The sequence below is a fragment of the Thermobia domestica genome, chromosome 9 (genome assembly GCF_964235325.1).
Source record: "Thermobia domestica chromosome 9, izTheDome1.hap1.1, whole genome shotgun sequence".
Classification (NCBI taxonomy): domain Eukaryota; kingdom Metazoa; phylum Arthropoda; class Insecta; order Zygentoma; family Lepismatidae; genus Thermobia; species Thermobia domestica.
The window spans coordinates 29,021,961-29,045,678 of NC_137462.1; the positions used below are offsets into that span (position 1 = coordinate 29,021,961).

Below are 23,718 nucleotides of genomic sequence, written 5' to 3' on the forward strand. Positions count from 1 at the left end.
GATTATCAAAGTCAGACCTGCGCTATGCAGAAATGCATGGTTGATAAGTCTGCAATGCGCGCGAAAGGGATTCCCCAAAGAAACGAAGGAACTCCCGGAAAATTGTCCAAGGATAGGGGGCTCGAGATGAACATCGATGGCGAGTCTATCCACCAGTAATTCATAAGTCGTGGTACCAGGTCGAAAGCTTGAAAAGATACAAAATGGCGGACAACGTTTACGTGCCGTGTGTGGTTGCATAACCAGCAAGAAATGAGAGAGGCAATCGAAGAAAGGTGGTGGTGCATGTTGTGAACTACTTCAGAGCACATTCCTAAGACGAGTTATCAACCATGCATTTCTGCATAGCGCAGGTCTGACTTCGATAGTCATTCATTGGACCGCCCCCTGCCGATTCATACTTTTGAGATATTCATCTCTAAACTTCATTTTCCCACACTTTCGACAGCCCCTATCTTCGTTACGAAGCGTTTGCGGACACATGTTTACTAAGACTTTTTTGTTAGTTTTGGCGTGTACTATCTACGGTTTAATTTATGACCATTACTTATTAAACACCCTATATATGGGTTAGTAAGCCGAATTTAACTAGATTAAGGTTAGACAACGTTAAGGCAAAACATTTTCCATGTCTTTCAAGAGTAATAAATGTAAAGCAGTATACTCTATTGGGTTGTTTTCAGATAGGAACAAATTATTCCAGTAAATTTATCTTTGAGCATTCATTAATTAGTTATTACCAAAAACTTTACATAACGAATCATGTATGTTTACATTTTTTTTCGGATCGTAATAATCTGTTTCTTTCTTTTCCATGTGCAACTTGTAAAACATTGGGACATCGAACGAGGGCTATCATCGTAGTTGTCTCACACACCCAGTCAACCTATGTTACTTCACAAGAAGGCCTTATACGTCACCAACAATAATGGCGACGTCCTAAGAGGAAGTGCTCAATTGGATTAACACAAAATGGGGTACAATATTAGAAGAAGCCTCAGCCGGATGCTCCTTAGAACCACAATACACGAAGAACAACAAAGTAAACTAAAAATATACTAAGCAAAACTCTAATCAAGAAGACAATATTGCTCAATATGAAAGACAACTTACTACAAGAAAACCAAGAGTAGCTCAACTTGCCAGCAATAAAACAAGAAGTAACTCAACTTGCCAGCAATAAAACAAGAAGTAGCTCAACTTACTAGCAATAAAACAAGAAGTAGCTCAACTTGCCAGCAATAAAACAAGAAGTAGCTCAACTTACCAGCAATAAAACAACAAGTAGCTCAACTTACAGCAATAAAACAAGAAGTAGCTCAACTTACCAGAATTAAAACAAGAAGTAGCTCAACTTACAGCAATAAGACAAGAAGTAGCTCAACTTACCAGAAATAAAAAAGAAGTAGCTCAACTTACAGCAATAAAACAAGACGTAGCTCAACTTACCAGAAATAAAAAAAGAAGTAGCTCAACTTACAGCAATAAAGCAAGAAGTAGCTCAACTTACAGCAATAAAACAAGAAGTGGCTCACCTTACCAGAATTAAAACAAGAAGTAACTCATTTTACCAGCAAGAATCTGAAAGCGCTCATTTAAACTACCACAAAATATGTACTAGAAAGATCAATTCATCAAATCATGCATTGAGTTACTGCTTTCATCTTTAAAAACTATAAATATATAAAATTTGTCATCTTTGCACGAAGTAAGGAGCAAACTTCAAAAATAATGATTTTGTACTCAATTACATCTACTTATAGACAAGAAACCTTCATCAAGAGAAAAATCTTCAATTTCCTAATCAGTCACTCAAATGAAATAATTTTTACCACTTTTACAAATAAATAATACGTATGCACGCACAAAGTAGAACCATGTTAACTTTACCTACATAATTTCAGAAGTGTCTCTCTCAGTACCACTGGAAGTTATACTCGTATGTCCAAGTACCTTCATAGCAACAAGTGGCATTTACCAACATAACAAGAATTCAATCAAGAAACTGCCCCATTAAACTTCACCAACTATCTTAATCAAATTGTAATGAAACTTATCTGCCTGTTAATGTAATTGTAATTTTACAGGTAGGACTGTCTAGTAACATTGGCCAAGTTCGTATAGAAATGGTAATCTCGTATCCTGCACGAATTAAAACACAATGTGTATATATATGTCCCTCAATCAATGTATATATATTTGTATACTTCTATCTGTAATATTGATTAAATGATAGTTGAAAATAAAATTTTAGATCATAGAATGCGTCTTGTTATATGCAAATACAAATCATTTTCTAATCAAATTTGATATCATAATACATAAAAAAACGGTCAATCAATAGAATTATTGACAATAAATTAGAATTAAAGCCTGTGACAAACATCTTGGCAAATAAATAAAAGCAAGCTAAACAAATAAAACGCAAGCTCTGTCGCGATGTTGCCGAATGCTAAGGGGTGTGGCTATGGCTAAGCAGACGAACTACAACGCGATCAAGTGGCAGAGGATAGACGTGGATGTGTACAAAATAAACGTGGCAATACCGCTGGCCTCTCATTTGCTACCAGCATTTAAAGGGAACTTGGAGCGCTGCCTTCAAATGTCAAGATGTTTGTCACGCCGTTTAGAACAAGATTTAATTTGTGTATATTGTAATGGACCACGCGCTTCTGTATACAAACAATACCATATACTCTTGTTTGTAAACATCACCGCATAATTATTTTACACACCACGAGCACTAGACAATAAACTACTGGTACCTCGTACAAAGTACACGATGACAGGACAGCAGCAGGGCCACCGCCGCTGTAAACACCTATAAATTTAATAATACCCAGCAAACCAGTACGGTACCAGTTCTCTGGTGTTCCTCCTACGGCTTGCTTCGGAGCATTAGGATAACCTAACCCCAAAGCCTCTAGTCTGCTTCAGGACTCTTGGCTATTCCTTTCCTACTGGGTTAGCCTGCTTCGGGTTCTGTTGGAATCTCTATCTCAGTTGCTTAGCCTGCTTTGGGGCTCTGTGAATTTTATCCCCCTCACTGCTTGCTTCAGAGCATTGGGATTTCCTACGCCACTCTGCTTAGATTGTTCGGGGCTCTGTAGAGATCCTATCCGCGACCGCACGTTCAAGGACTACCTAATTTCCACCTTGCAAATTAGAGAAAGTACTTTCTGTAAAAACTGTTATTATAGTCATCATCATCGTAGGTATTTTGACCTTACTGGCAGGTCACTTGCAGCAGCTGACAAGTTTCCATGCTCCACGGTCCTCCGCTAATCTCTTAGTCTTCACGTATGATCTTTCTGTTTTTATATCATCCATTAATTGTAGTCTCCTTCGCCCTCTGCTTCTCTTTTCCGCCACCATACCTTCTATGACGTCCCTCATGATACAATTTCTTCTTAGGCAATGTCCCAACCAGTCTCTCTTCCTCGTCTTAACAATATCTAGAAGTGTTCTTTTCTCCCGCACCATTTCTAACACCCACTCATTCGTTTTCCGCCCGACCCAACTAATTCTTTCCATTCTTCTCCACACCTACATTTCGAAGGCTTCCAGTCGTTTTTCATCACTTTTACGTAATGTCCACGTTTCCGCCCCATACAGTACAACACTCCACACAAAGCATTTTATGAGTCTTTTTCTCAACTCTCTATTCAAGTTCCCACAAAACAGACCTTTCTTCCTTCTAAAGACTTCTTTCGCCATTCCTATCCTTGCTTTTATTTCACGTTCGCACTTCATGTCATTACTAAGAAAACTACCCAGATATCGAAAACTATTCACTTGTTCTATTTCCTCCCCTCCCACTTTTATATTTGACACAGACCTCTTCGTTCCAATCACCATGGCTTTTGTCTTTCTAACATTAGTTTCATCCCATATTCTTCAAAGCCCATCCTCAGGTTTTCTAACATTTTATTGATATATATATATATATATATATATATATATATATATATATATATATATATATATATATATATATTGAGTTATTATAGAATATTTTATAAATAAACCGGTAATGTACTCTGGAAGATTATTTTGCACACATACGTATATATAAACATATGAATATACTCGTGTTTCTTAAGTACATATTATTTTATTTTTAATGAATATTTTACAATTTTATTGCATTTCACGTTTTTTAAGTACGTATAAATCCGGATCCTATTCATAACCATTATATTTTTTGATATCTTCTTCCATATGGAGACGTCCTTGGGTCTGGTATCTCCCAAAGCAGTAACTAATGTCAGGCACTGTGGCCGTGTGAATCAACTGACTGCGTTAAAAATATAGTTAATAGTTATTTTAAACATTGAAATAAATATAAAATGTTTAAAATTCATTTCTAATTAAAATTTAACAAACTATAAATCAATACATGTATGTTTATCACGGAGAAACCAACTAATCTTCGCACAATTTCCTGTACTTATTTGATAATTAGCTGAAGTATGACATTGCTCGACATAAGTGATCTTAGGCAATAAGAAAATGTGTATTTGTTCCTACTAGTGATTAATACAAGATTCTTTCTAAATATTAATACACAGTTTCTATTAAGGCGTGACGTATGGTGAATACTAAAACTTAACACACAGTTTAAGCTCATGTATGTTTTCCGCACACATTCTATTAGTGCTGCATGTTATTAATATCCTTTTCTGTATATGGTGCGTTGGTGCACAATGAATTCAAATCCATTTCTCGTTATTTTAAACATGTTTCACCTTTAAGGTCTCTCAGGAACGTTGTAACATGCTTTTGGATGTTTTCCACAGTCTTCTAATGATTTCCAGTCAGCTCTCTCTTCAGTCGGGGAAACAAAAAGATCGCACGGAGCTAAGTCGAGACCGTAAGGGGGATGGGAGAAAACCGGGTTGTTGCTTCGGGCCAGGAGATTGGTAACGATAAAGGACGTGTGACTGGGGGCATTGATGCGCCGTGTTACAAAGTCGAGAACAACACTTCAAAACGGAGGCACGTCTTTCCGATCACACTGCTCGGAGCGAACTGGCGACTGGTTGCGTTGGAAGGGCAGACTCCCCACCGCATTGCCCGATCGGTTTTGCCGTGCTGCCATGAAATGTCCATCTCAATAACATCATGCGCATTACTTTCATAATGGATCCTGTATGCTTCCTGCAGTAGTCATGCCTTTAGTATGACACTAGTCATACGTCAAAACGACTCTGCATAAGGCGGTATATCTCTTTTTCTCACAACTTTGATAATTTTAGGGTAAGCGCATCATACAAGCTTTATGTTTCTTTTCCTCACAACTTCGATAATTTTGGTGTAAGTGTATCATACAAACGAACTTTATGTCTCTTTTTCTCACAACTTTGATAATTTTAGGATAAGCGCATCATACAAACTTTATGTTTCTTTTCCTCACAACCTTGGTAATTTTACGGTAAACGTATCATACAAACGAATTCTATGTCTCTTTTCCCCAAAACTTTGATAATTTTAGAGTAAGCGCATCATACAAACTTTATGTTTCTTTTCCTCACAACTTTGGTAATTTTACTTGATTCCCTTGTGCTTTTAAACTCCCATATATTGAGATTATCTCCTCTGATGGTGAAATGGTAGTTCCTAATTCTTTCAGATCATTACTTAATAACTTATGTTTACTTTTTAAGACAGAAGAACTCACATTGATATTTGTAATCAGCGCGATGAGAGGATCGAAATAAAAATGACTTTTTGTTCTAAGACCATTATTTCTACGGGTTCCAGGAATGCATTGCTTTGAACGATGGTTCCCCCACAGTAAAGCAAATATAAAATGTGTCTATGTGTATGTATGTATGTATTTGTCTGTATTTTAAAAGATTTTTTTAAAGAGAGAGAGTAAAGATACCCATACAGATAGCTAATTATCGGACGCACGCGCGACCTGCTTGTAACACGAAAATAAAAGAACAGTATCGGGTTGTTTACTTCAGAGATACCAAACACTCCACATGCTAATTTCTATACATTTTTTTAAAAAGTGATTTATGACGTAACTTCCTTAATTTTACTGCCAGGAAATAATGAAACATCAACAGAATACAATGATAAATTCTGTTGTACTGTTGTGTGTGTGTCATATGTGAATCAGATAGGTATGAAAAATTACATTTGAGAATTGAAAAGGAAGTGAACTGTTGACGTGTTGTATCTTTTGTCTGTGTCCTATCGCAGCTGAATTATCACTGAGTTACCTTGAAATACTTCGGATTCTCGATATTCCCGTTATTCAGTGGGAGAAAACTATTCCGTACAGTCACACACAACACAACGATTCTTTTACTCCTTCATACTCTCTATAAGTAGATTTCTTCTGTCGCTCAAACAAGATGAAGCATTGGATTACCAGTCTTCAAATTTTGTTTTTTGTTGTAATAATATCAGTGAGAAGTGAAGAAGGTATGTTACATTTTAATTTTAATTAAATATTTCTGTGTAAATTATAAATATACTTTTTTTTTTTTTTTTACCTCCGTTGAGCCACCAGAGGGAAATCATATGAAATGACGAAACGGGATTGTATGTCGCTCACGCCCACTGTTTCTTTCAGAAAAATGTTCAGGCGTACTTGTTATTCGGAGGGACACACTTTCCCACGGTTTCGGTATGATTTATTATTATATTATAGACGTATTATTTTAGTCTCCTCCGGGGGGCACTCTCAGATCTCCGGGAAGCAGTGCCACTCGAAAACATGTCTGGAAGAAATACTGCGCACACCACACATCGAAAGACAGATTCGGCCATTCCATCATTAATGGAGGTTTGAGTCTGAAAACATATCAAATGCATTCGAAGCGCTCGACAAGTCCGTGCTACGTGATTTAATTCTATGTATTTCTCCAAGCGGAAAGGCTGAGTGTCATGTAACAACAATGCAAAACGGCTGATATTAGTGTACAATCCATAATTTTCGAGGTCGCTGAAATGAACAGTGATCTCATTGTCGTAGAAATCCAAGTTCATCCCCACCGGCAGAGAGGGAGCTAGGTGAAAACTAAAATGCCAAAAATGACTCAAATTTGTGTCGAATTCATAGTATTCTAGTCGGAAAAACATCTGACTTGTGGGAAATTAGTTAGTAACCACTTCAAGCTGTTTGCTTTTTTTTTCTTTGTTTGTTTGTTTTTTTTTTTATTCATTTAGGATAGTGCTATTCAACCGGGGGTACGCGAAGATGTTTCTGGGGGTACGTAATGCTACTTCTGGGGTTCTACTGGAAATGTCTGTTGACAGTTCACTGCAAAAATAAATTCGATAACTTGTCAATTTGTGAATTTTGTATTTATGCTCGAAAAGGGTACAATGAAATTAGTCACAGTGCTATTTCACAATTTCTTCCATTTCCATCAACATATTTGTGTGAACAGGGTTTCTTTGCGGTAACATCAATAAAAACAAAGCACAGGAATTCCTTGAATTCAGAATCAGCTCTGATTCTCGCACTCTCGAAGATTCGACTAAGAATAGAGGAATTGGCGTCCCGTAAACAAACTCAGTCATCTCATTAAAACACATTAGTTCTAAAGTTACTTTTAGTTTTTGGATTTTTAGCATTGTCCTCAGTGTGCGAATTATCAGGGAGGATGATGGGAGAATCCCCCTCAGTAGAACTGGATATATCCCATATGTTTTAAAATTTCCCATGTTATTTTTACGGCTGTGCACTTTATCACCCTGTAAATAGTCTTTTCATTGGCACACTGATTTTCCTTTGTTGGGTCTCTATTTGACCCCTTTTTTAATCAACAGAACGTGTGTATTAAGTTTAATAAGTTAATTTCGATTTAATTTCTTTTCAACAGCTTCAGGGGTACACCATTGGATGGCGAACTGTGTCTAGGGGTACGCGAGGAAAAAAAAAGTTGAATAAAACTGATTTAGGGTATTTCAATATTTATGCCAAAAATAGACTATTTTCTGTATTTTTATCATTTGACACTCTTATTGAATAAATATTTTAAGGGGAAGGGGGTTCAAACATTTTCTATAAACCTATTTTTTCCATGCGAAGAACGGGTGTCGAATAATTTGTTTGCAGCTTCACTAAGTTAATTGGTGGCAGTCCTGATACCGTTTGTCAGGTTCAGCCCTCAGTAAGTGCAAGAACCCCTTAGCACTCCTAGGGTGAGTGGGATTGGCAACCATAGAAATGATAATAACAATAAAAAAGAAGGACCGATATTAATGTCGAATCCATAGTTTTCGGGGTCCCTAAGTTGATTGGTGACAGTTCCGATTACCTTTAAGTTCAGCCTTCAGGAGGGGTAAGATCCCTTAGCAAACATAGGAAAATGGAAGCGGATAACATATCAAATGATAGAAAACGACCACATGATAGCAAATGATATTAGTATGGAGTTCATAGTTTTCGGCGTCGCAGAAATGATTGGTGACACTCAAGATGCCACTTAAATTCACGTTCAGTCCCCATTAATACCGATATTAGTATCAAATCCAATCCATAGATTTCAGGGTTCTAAAATTGTTTGGTGACGCTTCCTATAGTATTTAAGTCTAAAAATCTTCATTTGCATTCCTAGGGCGGTGCAAAGCGGTTGACATGTAGAAATAATGGAAAACGACCAATATGAACCCATTAGTGCATGAAGTTTCCTAGAGGTAATATTTGCGTACAATTTATTGTTTTGGGGTATGTTTAGAGCACTTTAAACGACTGTAGCGGATTCTACTTGAAATTTTCGATTATAGTGTGTGGCAAGCGCCATGAAAAATATCATATACACGGGAAATATTTGACTAATAGGCCTATATTTCACCAATGTTTTTATAATAAATAATATTTTATTCTTCATACAACCGTAACACTTGGTTACTTTGGTTAACGGTTTTAGTTATTCACAACGAATTGACATTTCGTTAACAGTCATGTACTTGAAACCTTATTGATATTTCAATATCGCAAAAGTTCTGGATGTGAGGATATAATGAATTAAAACGTAATTAACACAACATCCGATTTTTCGGATCATATGCACTAATGGGTTAATGTCGAATCCAGTTCTTGATGTCGCTGAGAATAATAATTATACTCCTGACAGCGTTAAAGTCCGAGTTCTCACCGCATCGGCATGGAGATGACAAGGGGTGAAAAATGTCTGAAATGTCTGAGATTAGTGTACTAAAATCCATAGTTTGCAGTTCGTCAAGCTATTAGGTTACAATCGCGATGACATTTAGTCCCAAGTTCAGGTGTACGAGCATAGCATATCAGCTGGATTGGAAATATACAGGGGCAACGCCAAGGGATATATATATATATATATATATATATATATATATATATATATATATATATATATATATATATATATATATATATATATATATATATATATATATATATAATGGATGTAGGCATATGTGTATGAATGTACGTATATTCCAGTGTAATTCCTATACGTCTGGAGCAATTTTAACGAAACATGGTAGACAAATGATGTTCATTCTGGGAAAAATAGTGTGGGTGGGAGTTGAAAGGAGTGATACGCAAAAATAATGTAGAACAACTGATATTGGTGTGTAAACCATAATTTTCTGGGTTGCTGAAATGAACAGTGATGCTCCTAACGTCGTTGAGGTCCAAGTTCATCCTCATCCTGCAGAAAGAGAAAGTGGAAAATAAAATGTTACAAATGACTGAGATTTCTGCCAAAGTTCATAGTTTTTGGGATGAGAGAACGTCTGATCCATTTCAAATGACTTTCGTAAGATGGTTAGTACCCACTTCAACCTTAGTTTTTTTTTTTAATCATATCAATATGATTACAGGCGTGTTCTGTAGGGGTAGAGTATTTCAATATTTATGTCAAAAGTAGAATACCATCTGCATTTTCATTATTAGACTTTTATTGAAATAAATATTCTAAGAGAGAAGGGGATTCAAACATTTCCCATAAAACTGTTGTCCCCGAGCTAGGAACGGACATTTTAGTGAGTTCTTGTATAAAACTTTCTGAAGCTCCACGAAGGTTTCTTTTCTTAGTTGGTAGCGATAAAAGTTCAATTACTTCCCGATGTGATTTCCTTCAATACCAGGAACCGGTTTAGATAATAAAGACATTCTAACTGTATATTGCACAGGCTTAACATGTTTTATAATATTCTCACACTCGTACATGCATGCATTTAAAAATAATAATAATAATAATAATTAAATAAAATAAAATTTACGCGGACAAGACTCAAACCCAAGCTGAAACTAGTGTTTATTTACGAAAACAAGTCTTAATTAAATAATTTTTAACTTTTTTTCTTTTTTTTTGTAGACTTTCATATTCGTTTTCTTATATCATCTACAAACTTAGGCTACTCGTCACTTGTAAAGGATGGCCCACGAAAAAAACAACTTTTGAAATGCTGACCATTTCAGTTCTATAGTACTCGCGCCGAGTCGTGAAGCTTGGGCTCTAAACCAATCATAGAAATATTTTGCTTGAGCTCCAACACATCGGAAAACTTCGGTACAATTCGTGGAGCCGCTTCCCGAGCGCACACTTGGAGAAACGCCGAACAGCTGAAATTCACCAACAATGTTGCCAAACTTTGAAGACATAGTAAACGAGTATATAAAAAAGGCATTTAAAAATTACCAATAATAACACTGTACAACATTAACTACTGTAACAACTATTCTAAAATGGTAACAATAGCACAAATAGTAATAACGAAAATATAACGCAACTAAAAAGAATTAACAAAACGGAACTTGACGCCAATCCGACAACACTGTACTCTCGGGAGATGTTTTCCGTGTAGCGCGAGAGAAGACACTGACAAAATTTGATGGGTGGGGGTTGACGACTGGAACATACCCTCGTGTTCTATTGGCTGGTGAAATCGGTAGATCTAGGTCAAGCTTCACGACTCGGCGCGAGTACTATAGTAAGTTGGTAGCACTGACAGTAATACGATTTTCATGTATTATTATCTTTGTGGTTAGTAGTCACGAAGCGCCAAAGAACGCATGATCGTCATCTTTTTCTATACGGATAGGAATGGAGCTCTTCACAACAAAACAGTGTCTTGTCATAGTGAAAACATTACAAATATGGTGAATGTTGTGGAGAAATTATTCGCAAACTCCGTAAAACTTATGCGCTATTCGGGGCTGCATGACTACTAACCACAAATAAAACAGATGAAAATCGTGTAACGTTCAGTGCTTCCAACTTACTAGAACAGAAATGGGGGGTATTTCAAAAGTTGCGTTCTTAACCTTTCTTTTTTTATTATTATTTCTGATGATTGTTCTCTACATGGCGTATATATTTAATGAAAACATACAATTATTTAATTAGACAGTCTATTCCTATTACACACTCTACATGTATGCAAGTTGTTGCAGTCAGGACCGGATTAATCAATCTGAAGGCCCAAGGCTAAAAAAAAATAATAATAATAAAAACCTGTTGACTTCGCCTAATACTTTTCTGTGAACGTTCAGTAGGAAAATTAAGGGAACATATTTCATATTTTTAGTCATATTTTATTTTATGATGATAATTTTATCTTTATTATTATTTTTAGATAGCTAGTTAAGATTTTGATCAGAGTAGAATCCTCAATAAGCCCCCCTTTAATCCGACCCTGGTTGCAGTCTGTTTACCAGCGCTGGAAATTATTAATCTCGCAAGAATCGATCAAAAACATTACAGTTACCGTATTGCACGTGGAAGTATCGTCAGGGCCGGATTTAGCATTTTGGCGCCCCTAGGCCCAATAATTTTTCCGCCCCCTGGTCTGGTTAAAGTTACTTTCCTAAAAACGTTTATTAAAAAATTATATGTTAATTGCTTAAACACCACTCCACGATGCAATTTTATCATTGCAAGTTTTTTGAGGAATTTACTTGGTTCTGGGCTTAACAAAATACCGTTAATGTATTAACAAAAGATTGGTGAATAACTTTGGTTTTGTTCAATTTAGCCATTTGGGCAAATACATTTAAAAAAAAACTCTGTAATACATTATAAAATAGTTTTTCTCAGAAACACAGCTTACATCAAGTATTTTGATAACGTGACACAAAAACTGTTTTTTAAAGTAATGCACGAAGTTGATGCATAATGTTGAAAAATAGTTTAACTTTACCAACAATTATTTGTTCCAATGAACTTCAAAATCAGAATGCTTTATTAGCCTGATTTTTAAAATCAATTCAAAAAATATGTTAAGTTATGGCTATTTATTTTCATTTCTAGATATTTTTTAATTTTTTCTCTCGGCCGTGCGCCCCCTGGAAGCTTGCGTCCATAGGCCCGGGTCTACCGGGCCTATTGGGAAATCCGGTCCTGAGTATCGTATATTGTATATTTACCACTAGTAGTGAAAAACAGTCATCGCATTTAATATATGCAACATAAAGAAAATATAATGTAAATGTATCACACTGAGTAAACTACGCGGTTAGAGATAGTTGATAAGTTAAATATGAATACAATTGAGAATGTCAGAGTAACAGCTCATAGAACAAAAGAAATAAGAATCGAAAGTTTGAAGTCTCTTATTTTTTTATTATTATTATTATTTTAACGGCGCACAGTGTAGTCGTTGTTAAGGGACAAATGGAAAAAAATCATATTTCATTATTATTGAAAATAGAGAAAAGTGTTAAAAGGACGATAATTTTTCGTCGTTAATTTATTAACCGAACTTACATTCTAAACGCAAAGATATTGGTGCGGCAGCAGCGCAATCAGGATGGAGACTAGGAGGATCGATCCGTTGTGCCTGAAAGCTTATATTGTACAGATCGTACTTATTAACCTTATAAATGAGTGCAAAGGAAATGTGTCACCAGCAACGCCGACTTCTGTATAACTCTTGATTGACCCGTTCAGGGATTAATTTTATTACCACATTCGTCTAACAAGACACCAATTTGGATTTTAATTTGGAGGCACAAGAAACGTCGAGGTCCCATGCCTCCTCGCCCCGCCAGGATTGGCACTCGTGTGCCTCACACCCCATCTTGTTACAGTGAAACCTGTCAACTTGGCCACCTCTCTAAGTTGGCCACCTGCTTATCTTGGGCTAGTTCGTCTTGAATCTGCATTTTCCCATAAGACATTCGTTACTTACTACTCTATAAGTTGGCCACCTGTCTATCTTGGAAGTTGGTCACACTGAAGCAATGTTTATCCTATGATGATAATGATAAATTTACCTGCGTATCTTGGCCACGCAAAATACCGTTTTGTTATTTTTCTTAACTCTTTCGTATTCCCACATGAGAGACAAATGTTCTGTATTTGTGACTGGACACAAAGAAGCATATATTCGCACGATTTGTTCCTGGAGGTCAATGGAAGATGTGAATAAGAAAAAGCACGTACAGGAATTCATTACCCTGTCTGTTTTGGTAAAACCATTAGCTATATTAGCTCCTCCCATCAGTGGGGAGCTTTAGTAATTTTGGAAAATTCTCAAGGTTAAAAACTAACCTCTCAATTTGTCAACTATTGGCACCTGTCGGCTTGTCAAAAGATAGCGGAGTTTTTGAGATATGAATTCCCTCAAGGTTTTCTCAAAACATCTTTTGCTCCGAGGAAAACACTTCTAGCTCATTAACAAGAGGTAGTTAACTACAATATTAGAATGTGCATATCTGCCAAAAAGAATAAAAGAAATAGTCTAGAATGAACCACAATTCAGTAACAACTGAAAAGAAGTCATATAAATTGCATATGGATTTCTCAATTTAGAACAGCTTTTCTTGTTTTCAATCTCAATAACTCAGTGTGTTATAATATCAATTTCAATAAACCGTACATGCGCTTCTATTTCATGGTTGTTTGTGTTATTGTGTTTTCAATCCGAATAATCCAATGTACCAGACTAGTTTTCAGGAAGAGAAAGGTATACACATATTTTAAACATATTATAGTAATATTTTCTAGTACTGTATATTTTTATGATTACTCTATATACATTATTTATAAGTAGCTGTCGTGCCACTGCTTATTAAAATGTACAATCAAGTAATACTAGAAATCCTATTCTAAAAATACACAAATCACACTGTAAGTTGGCCACCTATCTAAGTTGGCCGCTTTTCGATGGAACCGATGGTGGCCAACATAGACAGGTTTCACTGTATCTCATTCCAGAACGTGCAGTACGTGTGTAGCAGAGAACGCAGGACGATCAGTACCGTGCCGTGGAAGGAGCGAGCGGGACGATGGCCCCGTGCGCCGAAGTAAGGGGGGCGCAAAATTCGGGAGGAAAAAACAAAGGATATATATAAAATGGAAGGAAAAAGTAATAAAAAGTACTCAAATTCAAGGAAAAGCAGGGTTTATTTTTGAAACTTTTCTTACGCTTTGCGCCAGCCATGGTGGCGATGCGCGGCTGGTCTGGCCACCTCACTCATACATACGGGAAGAAAGGGGCCACCGTGTGTCGTATACTCTCGCCCTGGGCGCTGATTTTCCACGGCACGGCATTGAGCACGATACCCCATAAACTTCCTCTGTATCACTTTTTTATAAGCTACAATCAATTTCAGGAACTTTGAGTCGCGTTTAATCAAAGCTACTGCTATTTAGAAAGTATGCATTTAAAACAATCGTATTCAACTTCTCATTCCAGTGGCCGGGATGCTATTAATTTAGCACCTGTAAGAGTTAATAATATGAAAACTTAGTATAATGCTAGCATTTAAAAACTGCACTTCTGACAAAAGCAAGAATGGTACCAAGTTTAGCTTTAAATAGCTTCTTTAAACAGCGGTGTTCACGAAAGGGGTTTTCATGTTTTATCTTAAACAAGATATTGTTATCATCATCATCATCATCATCATCATCATCATAGGTATTCTGCCATTAGTGGCAGTTCATTTCCCGCAACTTACACGCTTCCATACTCCACGGTCTTCCGTTAACCTCTTCGTCTTCATGTATAATTTTTCTATTTTGATGTCTATTAATTGTAGTCTCCTTCGTCACCTCCCTCTCTTTCCTGCCACCATGCCCTCTAGCACGTCCTTCATGATACAATTCCTTCTTAGCCAATGTCCCAATCAACTTATCTTCCTCTTCTTAATAATGTATAAAATTCTTCTTTTTGCCCCCATCATTTCTAACACCCTCTCATTCGTTTTCCGCTCGACTCAGGTAATTCTCTCCATTCTTATCCACACCCACATTTCGAAAGCTTCCACTCGTTTTTCATCATTTTGGGGTAATGTCCTGTTTCTGACTCATACAGTACAATGCTCCACATTACAATACTTTATGAGTCTTTTTCTCAACTCTTTATTCGAGGTCTCACAAAACAGTATTTTCTTCCTTCTTAAAGGCTTCTTTCGCTATTCCTATCCTTGCTTATATTTCACGTTCACATTTCATACCATTACTAATACTACTACTCAGGTATCGAAAACTAGTCACATCTTCTATTTTCTCTCCTCCTACTTCTATATTTGGCACTGACCTCTTCGTTCCAATCACAATGACTTTTGTCCTTCTAACATTTATTTTCATCACATATTCTTCACAGCCCTTCCTCAATTTTCCTAACATCTTATTGATTTTTTCTCTTCACATTCCGCAACAAGCGCTATGTCATCTGCACACAGTATACACCTAATTCATTATTTGTAATGATTATGAACATTAGAATATTAAAAATATAGATTCTTCACTTTAAAGATTTGCCACATCTATAACACGGGAAATAAGCGTAATTAACATGTTTAATTCCAGTACTAATTATAAATTTACATGTAATTCGACCTCTCAAATATTGGGGCCTCGAAGGGCTCAATTTCATCAAAGAAGTAGGCCAACGTATAGCACACCTTGATGGTGACAAGCGGGCTACTACTTTTCTGATACAACGTATCAGCATAGCAGTTCAGCGAGGAAATGTGGCTTCCATTTTAGGTACATTACCTCCTGGAAAATTATTAGAAGAAGTTTTTCTTTTATAACTAACTGTTCAGAATTTGCTGTTTATCAGTCTAAAAAAATGTCAAATATGTTCCAATTTACAGATTAAAAAATATAGTACATCGTTCAAAAAAATACATATTGGCGCTTCAATTTTGGTTTAGTTTCAGCTCTATTATATTTGACCACAAAGTAATTTTATTGAATCATGAAATTTGTAATATACATTGGAAGTAAATACGTTTTTTTCTTCTTTACTTTGCTTCTTGTGATCTTCAACTCAACTTAGGAAAACAATGAATGGTTCCTCTGTCTATCTCCTATATAAAAGATGGACAAGATAAGTTACATGCTACCAGAAATCAGCAGAATGTTTTCAAATATTTTTCCTTGTTGTTGCCTGCCGATTTTAGTTGGATTTTGATAAATACGCTCGGTTTTGGATTCAAGGAAGATTGGCGAACAAGGACAAGTTGTGGAAACATTTGAATTGCCAGTCAAAATAGTAACAAAATACGAAAAACTGACGGATAATTATTAAAGATTATTTGTAGTTACAGTGACAGTTCTATCTCTCTCTTTTAAATCGTTTTAGATTTAAGATATGAACCATGTATCAAAATTGCGACTTCAAAATGACAATATTTTCCTATACGGTGGCTACATTTTGATCTACACCGTATAGGCAGCAAAATTACGGTATGTGCAGTCATGTCCAAAATGATTGTCGCGTATCTATAAATGTTTTCTTGTAAGAATATAATTTGATAATGATTTTGCAGAGTATTTTCAATACTGATACTATGTGTATAATCGGAAAATGTATATTTGTGGTAAATTTCATAGGAAAAGAATTAAAAATAAGAAAGTTAGAATGAATAAAACAAAATGTTGTTAAATGGACAAGAAAGTTTTATTTTCGTTTTATTGTTCTTATTTACTGCTCTTTTGACATGGAATTTGCCACATGCATGTCTTTGCCGATTATACAAACATTATAAGAAATACTGGACGAATTCGTTATCAAATGTGACAATAATTTTGGACATGAGTGTACATGAAAGTAATAATACTATTTCGACCCCTGTCAGTGACAAAAATGCAGGGGAAAAGGAGTCAGACCTAAAGGAATTCGTAATGATCTAGTGTAATTTTTTCGAACTTAGTCTCTGGAAGGCAGTCTAAGTTTTTGTGACCAGAAGTGTAGAAGGGTCATCTTAATGCGTGGAACTGAGATTCCCTGTCCGGAGGCTCTACGAACGTAGGGAGCCCAAGGAACAGAATCATATCTATTCAGTGGCGGATCCAATTGGAACTATAGCCTCCCCTTGACGCTCACACTGAGAAAAAAAAATGTAGGTGACGTACTTAAAAAGATAGGTTACATGAGTAATTCCTGTAGTTTTTGGACTTAACGTACAGCAGACGTATAACTGAAAACGCATGTTTTATAATACTTTCTGTATAAGCGTTCCATCTGTACGTACTTTCCGTATGAAACAATATAGGCAGTCAGGATCTCACATACAAATGGACGTATATAACATATAGCTGAGAAAAGGTAACATAAGTGATATACCGAAAACTGTTAGATATCAGACCTCCTGCAACGGCATGATGTAACATCTAAGGGCACTGCCTATGTAGCATACGGATAACGTATGCTCCGTACTGATTTCTATAGTAAGCAAGAGGATAAAGTATATTTGTACAATATACCGCTGTCCGGAGAACAGATTTTTCTCAGTGCAGGTATACACTGGATAAGATGGGCTTCAATTCTGCTTTACAGTGGATAAAACGGCAAACTATGGTTTAGCCCCTCCCTTGATCATAACCTGGATCCGGCACTGTATGCATTAATTACACATATGATTACTTGTAAAATTAATCGTAGGAGCTTCACCACTGATTTGTCCAGGGGATCATAATGCTGTTAAGATGACACTGTTGGTATTTTGACTTATTCTTTTCCCAATTATTCTAGTCCTGTACTGTAATAATTGTTTTGCGTCTAAATTAGTTTAAAATTCAATACTGAAATAAATATATCAACTTTATTTAAAAAAAAAAAAAAAACTAAACTCAAAGAATATATAACTTAAGATAGATTGGTTATTGATGTGTTTCTATTTTTTTCTCGTTACAGAATGTCCAGAAAACGAAGAATACCGAACCTGTGGATCAGCTTGTCCTCCAACATGTGAAGGCACTTCAGATGTCTGCACTCTCCAGTGCGTTCGAGGATGCTTCTGTGTTGATGGTCTCGTACGTAGATCAAGTGAAGGCGGAGAATGTATACCACAAGACCAGTGCTAATCACACAAATGGCAGTGTTGTTCCGAAATATTTGACCACTAAATTGTGTTTTCGATACTCTCTACCCTGTGGAGACATCGGTAGACGTGAAATCTTCGAATAAAAATAACTCATGATGTAACTAATGTGTGTAAACAATGGGTCGGTCGATTTGGAAATCTGCTTACTTATAAACTCGATATGTAAATAAATAAAAAAAATTGAAACAATAGAATATCTATACTGAACGAACGTTAACTCCTGTATCCCTTTTCAGAAACAGCGGAGCTATTTCTTATCAACAGCCGTAACCACATCATTGGCAAACCATGTACCGGCTGTTACTTACAAAAATGTTACCAAACTTCAAAACCCTTGTCAAACGTGCTATCTTGAGATTCCTGACCATGAATTTCATCTCCAATTGATGCTACAATTTTCATGACAGTCTACGACTACTCACTCAAAAGAGTAAAGAAGATGGTCTATGACAGTATTATCTTCATTTCTGGAGTTCTTGGAAATCTAGCTCCATGCTTCTAAATAGAGAATAGAAGGTCTTCGGGGAAAGTAATGTCACCAGGTCTACAATTATGAAAAATAAAAACATTTATTTACATCATAATAAGAATGTTTGGACATTAAAATTCTTCAAAGTATTGTTCTCCTGCGTCGATATATCTTTGCCAGCGGAATTTCCAATTTGAGAAGGCATTCTGGAAAGCCTGTTAAGGAAGTATGGTTTAAAGCCATTTCAGAAGCTGTTTTCATGTCGTCAATTGATCTGTAACGATGAACTTTTCGGGAATGCCGAGGTGTGAGACTTGACCCTTTGCCTCTTCGTTTCTGCGTCGTACTGGAATATCCACGTTTCATCACCCGTGATAACGTTGTCCAAAAGGTGAGATCATTTCCACACATTCCCAAAACGTATTGACAAATTTCTATTCGGCGAAAATTTTGGTCGTCGGTCAAAATTCTTAAGACAAGCTTCGCGTACACTTTTCTCATCTGCAAATCCTTGGTTACAATCTCGAGCACGATAGTTTTTGGAATATTTAACATATCGGACATTAAACAAACACTCATTCGCCAATCTGTTTACAAAAGTTCTTTTACATGAGTCACATTTTCGACGTTTGATTATGTTGACAGGCGGCCAGCGCGTGCTCCGTCGTTGACCTCTTCACGGTCGTCCAAAACCACCTTGTGCCATCTGTAGACTTACCTTTGTGATAACCACTCATCCTCGAACGCTTGTTGAACTATTGGAAAAGTTTCCGTTGCAGACTTGCCGCGTTTCACACTAAACTTGATCGCGTATCTTTGTTCCAGTGAGTGCTGCATCACAACTTGCACAAAAGACGAAACAGAAGTTTACGAAATCGCCTGTCCTTCACCTTCGAGAGATCAGAGACAACTAGCAAGCACTTACTCTTTAGTTGATTTGCACTACCGTCGATCCCGACAGTCAGAAAGCGCTGCTACGTACAGTAGGTTCACAAGAAAATGTATGACTTTTCGGACAGACATTGTACAGCCACATTGTGGGAACGCATATAAATACTTGAAGGAAGACTACAAATTTCATAACTTATGTATGGGTAACTTACGCAAATTACTTAGTGATGAGCAAATGCAAGACCAAGATCAAGGCCAGGGTGGTCTTGGTCTTGGTCTTGCACATCCAGTCTTGGTCTTAGTCTTGCACTAGAACCCTTGGTCTTGGTCTTGCTTGCAAGAATCTTGCAAGTCTTGCATTTAAAAAATCTTATGCTTTTCATAGGTAAATTTTACTCTGGATATAAGGGATAATAAACTCTACGATGCGCCAATAGTAATGGAAATACAATGGTACAATATAGATGATGATCTTTATTTTTTTTTTAATGGGTGCCCACGCTTCACTACTTATAAGATATGCCTAAAACACAACGTTTCGTAATCTGTTTATATTTTTAACAGATCCAACACCCCAGTGGTTCCCAAACTGGGGAGGCTACTCCTAAGACGCAGGAAAGTAAATCAAAACGGCACAGATTATTGAAATACAGGAATTGCAAAATTATTTTTACACTCTAAAGGCATCAGATTTTTCTTTTCAACCACGATTAGCTAATCCTTGTATTAAAAAACTTCCAATTAGATATTGAGATTTTGTTTCACTGATTCTAATGTGTACTTTATGGGGCAAAAACATGGACATAACGCAAAAGTGATGAAAAAATTGCAGGTTTTCGAAACATGGGCATGGAGAAAAAAAGGAGAGAATTAGCTGTGTTGAACGGAAAACGAATGAGAAGGTGTTAGAAAAAAAACAGTAGTGGAAAAAAGAAGTTTAGATATTGTTAAGAGAAGGAAGAGGAATTGGTTGGGATATTGGTTGAGGAGGAACTGTATTATGACGGACGTGCTAGAGGGTATTGTGGAAGGAAAGAAAGGGAGAGAGCGAAGGAGACTGTAGTTGAAGGAAGGCATTAAAACAGAAAATTGATATGTCAAGACGAAGAGACTAGCTGAGGACCACCGTATGTCGAAGCTTCTCAGTTGCAGCGAGTAACCTGCCAATAATGACAGAATAGCCATGATAATGATATGTTTAACAATATTGACCAAAATAAAGAGAGAAAATTAAAATAATAATTATTATAATCAAACCTCTTATTTTAGAATAATTTGAGTGAAAACTGAAAACTACTGAACTGTCTATGTCTTTTGTGTAAAATCAATTTATATAAATAATTATTATTTTAGAAATACAAAATAATGGCATCAAATTCCAAATTATGTGAAGTCTCACTTGTGAATATGGATGACTAGCATCAATTACACACATCGTTGGGTTAAATTTAAATATATATATATTTCGTTAGTCAGTCACTTTTTACTATTACTAAAGTGCTCTCTGATATCGGTCATTTTCGGTTATTTTTATATTTATCTCCCGTCTTTGTCCCCAAATTGCGGGCTGAATTTGGAATTAAACGGCATCAGAAGTGTCACTGTTCGTCTCAGAGACTCCGAAAACTATGGACTAATAACGGTCACTTTCAATAAATTTATATATCTCCTCCTTTCCCCCGTGTTGTGAGGCACGGCATCTGAAGTGTCACTGTTCGTCTCAAAGACCTGCAAAACCATGAGTTCGACATTCATAATAATGGTCATTTTCGATGATTTGTATATTTCTCCTTCCTCTCCCTCCCCCAAGTTGCAATGCTGAATTTGCATTTAAATGCGATCGGAAGTGTCACTGTTCACCTTAGCGACGCCAAAAAAGTATGGATTCGACACTAATATTTGGTCTTTTTGATCATTTTTATGTATCCCCCCCTCTCCCAAGTTACGGGGCTGAATTTGGTCGTAAACGGTATCTTAAGTGTCAGTATTCAACTTAGCGACCTCGAAAACTATGAATTCGACATTAATATTCGTAATTTCCTATCATTTTTATATATCTTCGCTCCCCTCCACCAAGCTGCGGGGCCGAATTTGGATTTAAACAACATCGGAAGTGTCACTGTTTATCTCAGCGATCCCTAGAACTATAGATTCCACTTTAATATCGGTCATTTTTAAATATCTCTTCCCTCCTCCTCACCCCCAAGCTGCAACGCCAAAGTGATACGACAGAAACCATCTCAGGTTCGAACCTCTTCTATGTTGAAACTGTGATCGAGATCGGTCGGGTTGTTCAAAAGTTATTAAATTTTATTTATTTTTGTACATTTTTCCATTCCCTTCTCTCTCCTAAGTTCTACAGTCAAAGTGCTATGATAGAAACCACCCCGAGTCCAAACCTCATCTATGTTGAAAATTTGATTGAGATCGGTCAGGTGTTTCAAGAGTTAAGTTTCATTTATATATATAAATGAAACTTATCCCCCTCCTATCCTCCACCACTAGGTTCTACCATCAAAGTGAAACTCTAAAAACCTTTTCAGTCCAAAACCTCAAACGTGTTAAAAATTTGATTGTCATCGGTTGGTTGGTTCAAGAGTTATTAAGTCACAAACGTAATCACTTTTATTTTTATTGATATTCATTTTTGTATATCTCTTCTTTCTTCTCCTCCTCCACCCCTAACTTGCTCCGTCAAGGTGAACTGACGAATTACATTCCAGGCTTGAACCTCATCTATGTTAAAAATTTGATCGAGATTGGTCATTTGATTCAAGAGTTATTAAGTTTTATTTATTATTTTATAACTCCCCCTTCTCCCAAACCCTAACTTTTACCGTCAAGGTGAAATGATGAAAACGCTCCCTGGCCCAAACCTCATCCATGTTGAAAATTTGATCGAGATCCAGCGGGTGGTTCAAGAAATTAGGAGCCACAAACATAGTCACTTTCAATTTTATAATATAGATTTATTGTTGTAGTATCATGTTATATCGCTCAATCCTCGATGTGCCATATACCTAAGGAGGCTAAAAATTATATTGATAAATAATTATTCAGCGTATAATCATCCGCCCATGAAATCAGACTTGCGGTCACATGTACTAAGTTTTTGTCAATGCTATGAAAATATTTTTTCGATATTAATTTTATGAGCACACATTGAAAATTTCCAACGAATGCTTGTGTCTCGAAGCCAAGGCCATACTCATGTAGTCGATACCTATATTGCATACGGAATTACCGATGTTCATTACTACATTTCTCTTTAGTTTTTGAAGAAGAACACCATTAATATGCTTTGGGATGAAATGAAGAATCTAGTTTAACGTCCCACGCTTATGCACCAAGGTTAAAGGAGACGGTGATAATGAGAAATGACTGAAATAGTGGAATGAAGAAAGTAGGACGAAAGCGAAAAACGGCGAGAAAATACTCACACACGGTGTTTGTCCACAAAAAACACCTCACATGTCGAAGATGACATCTGTGTGGCTTGAAAACAAGCAATATCTACAGAAAACGCGAACAACCAATTCAGAAAACGACATACTGTAGCTATATGCTACAGGGTAGATTGAATCACACGGATTGCATAAACTACTGGGAACACGTTCACTCCAACAGCATTTTTACTGAAGCCAAGAAATCGAAATAAAAGATGTTACGATTTTCCCCCTTTCTTTTTTACATTCTATAAAAAAATATACTTGCAAGACTCTTGGTCTTGGTCTTGGTCTTGCATCGGGATTCCTGGTCCTGGTCTTGGTCTTGGTCTTGATCTTGGCCTTGGCCTTGGAATGTTATTTGTCACTTTGACAGACAACGTAGGGGATGAGGAGGAGGGGAAGATATACAAAAATCAATATAAATAAAAATAAAAGTGACTAAATTTGTGACTTTATTACTCTTGAACCACCCAACCGCTCTTAATAAAATTTTAAATATGTATGAAGTTCGGAACTGGAAAGTATTTTATAGTTTCACTTTGATGGTAGAACCTAGGGGAGGAAGTGGGGGAGGTATATATATATATAATAAATAAAACTTAATAACTCTTGAAACA

The 23,718-nt window shown here is 36.4% G+C and overlaps 1 protein-coding gene across 1 annotated transcript; it reads left to right on the forward strand.

Annotated features, from left to right (window-relative positions):
* The first annotated feature begins 6,256 nt into the window (after positions 1-6,256).
* On the forward strand, positions 6,257-18,680 carry LOC145693942 (chymotrypsin inhibitor-like). Its single transcript, XM_081770100.1, has 2 exons — positions 6,257-6,438; positions 18,103-18,680. Exons 1-2 carry the CDS (start codon positions 6,369-6,371, stop codon positions 18,270-18,272), a joined length of 240 nt encoding a protein of 79 aa, XP_081626226.1. The 5' UTR covers positions 6,257-6,368; the 3' UTR covers positions 18,273-18,680.
* Positions 18,681-23,718: the final 5,038 nt, after the last annotated feature.

Bases quoted from the DNA above. Each gene is read 5' to 3' on its own strand.
- LOC145693942 (XM_081770100.1), top strand. From the start codon at position 6,369: ATGAAGCATTGGATTACCAGTCTTCAAATTTTGTTTTTTGTTGTAATA. The intron at 6,439-18,102 runs GTATGTTACATT...TTCTCGTTACAG, and splicing joins ATCAGTGAGAAGTGAAGAAG to AATGTCCAGAAAACGAAGAA.